Source organism: Phocoena sinus, chromosome X (assembly GCF_008692025.1).
Source record: "Phocoena sinus isolate mPhoSin1 chromosome X, mPhoSin1.pri, whole genome shotgun sequence".
Taxonomy (NCBI): Eukaryota; Metazoa; Chordata; class Mammalia; order Artiodactyla; family Phocoenidae; genus Phocoena; species Phocoena sinus.
The window spans coordinates 66,624,299-66,630,131 of record NC_045784.1 but is presented as its reverse complement, the minus strand read 5'-3'; the positions used below and the strand labels follow the sequence as shown (position 1 = coordinate 66,630,131).

Here is a 5,833-nt window from a genome sequence, read left to right as displayed (position 1 = left end):
GAACAAAACAGACACCAGCGTGGGACTGCCCTCAAGGGGCAGCTGGGCATTGTGCCAGAGGTCTGTGAGGTAACCTGTCCTGTTCACTCTTCAAGGCTGGAAGAAGGATGGGTAGGAGCTTGAGTTGCTTGAAGATGCAGCCTAGCCATCTTTGAGAAGACCAGTAGAAATCTAAAATGTTTCAGATTGTACATTGCCAACAAAATAAAATTATGATTCTTAGTGCAATGTACAAAGTAGAATTTCATCTTATTCAAACTTTCCCTTCCCTTTCTCCCTAAGTTAACAATTAATGTATGTAACTTATTAACATAACTGAGCATAACTGTGCAGTCTTTATATCTGTTAAATGGACATTTGTCTTTTTTCCATAAAAATTCATTTGCCAGTTTTTTAAAAAAAACCTCATTTACTTAAAATATTTTCATAACCATTCTAAATCTCCATAATTTCCATAATGTTGTGAATGTAAGGAGAAGAACTAAAGTATAGTGGAAACATGATGAGAGTTTGGATGTAATTACCTTTCTATTCTTACTTGACTAATTCAGGATATTAAAATTACTCTAGGCATTTTGACAAAAGTAAGTGTAGCTCTTCTTTCCACTCAAAATAGAATAATTCTCTATGTTTAGACAGTCTGGAACTTGTACTTAAGGACTTTGAATGTGGTCTCTGCTCTTTAGCAGGGGTGGTGGAGAGGTCCATGCATTTGCCCACTGAATAAATATGTCCGTAAGCAAGGCACTATTCAGTGCTTTAGTCCATGGACTTTTTAAACATCTCTCTTGGCTGCTCCACAATCTCTTTGTTAATCATCTCATCTTCATGCTCAGGTGCCTCCAGTTCTAATTCTAGAGCATTATTTGGTAAACTAAATCATCCATAACCCAGCCAGGAAGAAAAGAATAGCTCCCGAGTGGTGAAAATCAAGCTGTAAAATCCATGCACTGTAAATTTCTTCATATGAGAGCCCCTGTTCAGCCCTTACACAATTCTAGCAAGTTGAACTCTCTAGTTTCCCAATTCACAGATGCTTAAAAAGAATAAATTAAAATGATGTTTCTGCTGCTATAGCTGCTTATCATCATAGTCAACCTTCACTGGGTGTTACTAGCTGCTAGACACTGTGCTAAGCCTTTTAAATGTATTATTTCGTTAAATCTTTGCAAAGACTCTATAAAGTTAAGTACCACTAATAGCTCCATTTTACAGTTTTATAAGCTGAATTTTATTTTTTTAATTTAAATTTTTTATATAAGCTGGATTTTAGACTAAATTTTAGAAGGACTAAATAATTTGCCAAATTTGCCTATACTTAGTATAGAAAGGTATATAGTTAACAGCGTGGAGGGCTATATGACAGTTTGATAGCAAAAGAGTAGAAAAATACAAAGTGAAAAAAAATTACAAGAAGTTGGAAAGTATAGCAATTTGGAGGTATTTAATTTGGAGACTGGCCACTTTATAACTCTCAATAGCTTTCAGAAGTCAACATGGTGTTAAACACAGTAAAGGAGCTGGTTTGTGTAAGTATGAGCCCAAACCATTAAAAAATAAATCAAATTACACTCAAAATAATCTACTTAAGAATGGAGAAATAAGTGTAATGCATTCTATAAATATTTCTCAGAATTTTTTTTAATTGGTAAGGTAAATATCAACTGTGTGTTTTGGATTCTCAAAGGGAAGGCTCCAGTTATCTAAAAAATTCACATAACCAGAACACATTATTTCCTGATGATGGTGGTATTTTTATGTGTGTTGTGTTTCTAAAGAATGAAACATCAAAAGGAAGGGAGGTAATATCATTTGATTTGCAAAAGGTTTTACTTTTCTTTTCAAAGTCTCTGCATTAAGGTTCAGCTTGTCCAGTCTGTCAGTTTGCTGTGGTTTGGGCATATTCCATCACCAGGGTTTATCCCATTATGCTGATTAATGTAGAACTGACCATTTTTAAAGGAGACTTTGGACCATGAATAACCTGATGTGTGATTTGATTTGGCCAGAGACAGTTCCCAACCGCACTTCTTACTAGGACAAAAATGAGTCTTACCTAAAATGGCCACATGGCCCATGCCCAGGGCGTGACTGTGATTTGTCATGAGAAGAGAAGGTGAGGTCTTGAGCAAGGTCATTTCTCAAGAGGCCAGCCCTTAGTGGGATACCTGGGTGCTGCCTAGAACACCTGAGTGGCTCAGGGAAGGATGGGAACCCTGGGCCAAGACATTCAGAATGAGCCAGGGACCCTGCAAGACTGTTACAAGTACCTTTCAACAAAGTTGAACTCCTCTAAAATCTTATCCTATTATACTTTGTCTAGATCTGTCCACGGAAAAATTCCCAAGAAAACATTGCAGGGAGGGACCCTAGGGACTGAGTAGGTTGGTGGGGGAAGGGACTAAGGTGCTGCAGGCTGCTCTCTGAGTAAGAATTAAACAAACAGCCCAGTGTGGATAGAGTGATGGGAGGTTACATTAGACGGACATAAAAAATAAAGTCCCAAACCACTGTGGTCATTCAGAAATGTTTGCAACTTTTCACAAGGGCAGTGGCATTGCTCCCAATTTCCTGGCCAAATATTTATTAAAGTAACCAAGGGCTGAGTACATGAGGCAGCCTCACATGGGCGCAACATCCTACTTTCCTTGCTGCTCTAAACTGAGAGGTACTGTCAAAAAAACTCTTCCACACTCAAAATAGCTACGTTAGAGAGGAGAGTTGGAACGTGTTCTGGGAGTGGGTGTGTTTGTTTGAGTTCAGTGTATGCAGAAAAGGCAAGCCTCCACAGCCATTCACACACTTCCCTTCTCAGCGATGGGTACGCAGACAGCCGAGCTCCTGGACTAAGTCTCTGAATGGTAATGTACATTTATAAAGATTATTTTCTTAACTATTTTGAGGCATTTTACAAATAATGTGCATGTGTCTGCTGAGCGCATATATATATTTTGTCAACTTTTGCTTGTTTTCTCCTGAGGCTGGTCTTGTGTGGTTACTTATGTGGTATGATTTCTGAGGTGTCAGAAAGAGCTCCCCCCTACCTCCTACCCCAGCCACCCAAAAATATCTCTTGGGTTGGCCTACCACAGAACTTAAAATCCCCACATTGCTCAAACATTTGATTTAGTCATTGAAAGCAGCTGTTAAAATCCAAGTGTTACATAGAGATATTAGGCAGACATTATAAATTAAAGACTATATAAAACAGGAAAAAATATGGAGAAATTGCTTCTAATATAATGCTCACTTTCAGAAGAAGAATACAAAATAAATACACAGATTTGGTCAGATGCTGTTCTTAAAATGTCATGGGGTCAGAGCCAGCATATATGACCCAGTTCATGAATATAAGCCTATAGTAAAAGAAATCCAGCACTGCTGGGCAAGTTTTGTCATGATTTATTTTGAATGAGTGCTTTCCACCGTTTCTGATCCTCAGATCCCACTCTCTTCACAGTGTATCTGACACCTCTCTTTGCTGAGTTCCGGGGGCTCACAGTGACCTCCTGTTAGTCAACCTTGGTGGGGCCCAAATCCCCACTTTCTGGAAAACTCAAGGAGCCTGACATCTGCCTGTGAGGAGCTTTTAGAAAGACCTCACAAGCGCTCACCCACTCTCTCTTGGCAGCAAACTGCCAAACCAAGTCCATTTCCTCAAAAGATGGTGGAGGACTTAGCAGCCTCCTATATTGCTCTGAAATTGGAGAATGAAATTCTGCAGGCTCAAGTGCAGTGGCTGATGGAGGAAAATGCTGCCTTGCAGTCCCAGATCCCAGAGCTCCAGAAGCCCCAAGCAGCCAAAGAGGATGAACCACTCCAGAAGCCCTCAGAGGCCCAGGAGACCCAGAGACCCCCAGAGACCCTGGATTTCCCAGCAGCCTTGGAACCCCAAGAGCCCCCAGAGGTCAAGGAGCCCCAGAAACCCAGAGAGTCTCAGGACCTCCCATCCTGGGAGCCCTCAGCAGCCCAGGAGCCCCAGAAATCCTTGGAGTCCCCAGCAGATCCAGAGTCCCCGGAGCCCCCAGCAACCCAGGATCCCCAGGCACCTCCAATGGTCCACGAGCTCTCAGGAGCCTGGGAATCCCATAAGCCCTCAGAGGCCAAGGAGCCTCAGAAGCTCCCAATGGCCCAGGAGGTCCAGAAGCCCACAGAATTCAAGAAGGTTCAGGAGCCTTCAGATACCCAGGATGCCCCAGCAGGCCAGGGGACCCAGAATTCAGAGCTCCAGGATCCCCCAAATGCCCAGGAGCTCCAGGAGGCACCAAAATGCCAGGACACTTCAACACACCTGGAGTCCCTTGAGTTTCTTGCCCCCCAGGAGCTCCAGGATCCTTCAGATGTCCAGGAGTTCCTAGGACTCTTAACACCCAAGGAGTCCCTGGACAGCCTAACAGCTGCTGAAACATCAGCAGCTTCAGAGTTTCCACAGTCTTCCAATGGGTTAGAGGCTGAAGCTTTCCCTCTAGAATACCCTTTAGCCTTCAATGGGGATGCCCAGAAGCTTCCTGAGTTTCTGGTTCAATTGAATAGCTACATGAGAGTCAGAGGGCACCTGTATCCCACCGAAGCAGCTCTGGTAAGTTTTGTTGGCAACCGCTTCTCAGGTGAAGCAGGAAAGTGGTTCCAGCCCTTAGTAGATATCCAAAGTCCCTTGCTGGAGCAATTTGAAAGTTTCATACAAGTGCTCCAGGATACTTTTGACAATCCAGAAAACATGGAAGATGCCAACCACCGCATCCGTAAGCTCTGCCAAGGGGAGGACCATGTCCACCAGTATGCAGCCCACTTCCACATCATTGGTCAAGAGCTAAACTGGGATGAAAGCACTCTCTGCATCCAATTTCAGGAAGGGCTTGCCAGTTCTATACGAGATGAACTGTCTCACACAAACCCAGCCACCAACCTATCTGACCTGATCACCCAATGCATCACACTAGAAGAGAAGTTAAGTGGTAAGCCTGATCTAAGTCCACAAGAGGCAAGTCCATCTCAGGAGAAAGCTGGGTTTGATAGTCCACCAGCTGAAAACCAGCCTGTGCAGGCTTCAAGCAATCGCCCACACCTCAGTGAAGCCGAACGAGCCCGCCGCCGTGAAGGCCACTTGTGCCTCTACTGTGGTTATCCTGATCATTTCGCCAGAGATTGCCCTGTCAAGCCTCATCATGCCCAGCAGGCGGGAAACATCGAGGCCCGGCGGTAAGGGGGAACCCGGGCGGGCCAATCTACAAATATGCCTCCCCCTCACTTCCAATATCCATGTCTCGTACTCTATGGCTTACTGTTGAAATCCAACTGGGAAGACGACAGTTTTTCGAGCAAGCTATGGTGGATTCAGGCTCCTACAGAAACAGCATTGACCATTCTGTGGTTCGTCGAGAGAAGCTGCCCATCCGCAATAACATCTTTCCTCTGATGCTCGAAACCGTAGATGGCCGTCCATTGATTAATGGACCCATAACCAAGGAAACACCACCTGTTGAAGTTAAAATTGGAAACCACGTTGAAGAGCTCCAGTTTGACATTATTCATGCGCCAAGGTACCCTCTGATTCTTGGAATCCACTGGCTTGAAACACATGATCCTAACATCGAGTGGAGTACCCGCACTGTGTCCTTTCCATCCCGTTATTGTCACTACAATTGCTTCAGGCACAGGTGGAATAGAAGACGACATGATGAAATAATTGCTGGGTAGATCCTATGTCCTAGTGACTGCTCCTAGCAACCTGTCTTCTGTTACCTCAGCTGTCATCAGCGTTTGCTGCTCCCAGAATCTTCCACTGAATCTCTGGCAATGAACTAAGGCTACCTGTACAACAACCCTGCCTCTC

General features: G+C 43.9%; 1 protein-coding gene across 1 annotated transcript; it reads left to right on the top strand.

Annotated features, from left to right (window-relative positions):
- Nucleotides 1-2,792: 2,792 nt before the first annotated feature.
- RTL3 (retrotransposon Gag like 3) lies at nucleotides 2,793-5,232 on the top strand. Its single transcript, XM_032619809.1, has 2 exons — nucleotides 2,793-2,861; nucleotides 3,461-5,232. The coding sequence occupies exon 2, from the start codon at nucleotides 3,665-3,667 to the stop codon at nucleotides 5,201-5,203; it is 1,539 nt and encodes a 512-aa protein (XP_032475700.1). The 5' UTR covers nucleotides 2,793-2,861; nucleotides 3,461-3,664; the 3' UTR covers nucleotides 5,204-5,232.
- The last annotated feature ends 601 nt before the right edge of the window (nucleotides 5,233-5,833 follow it).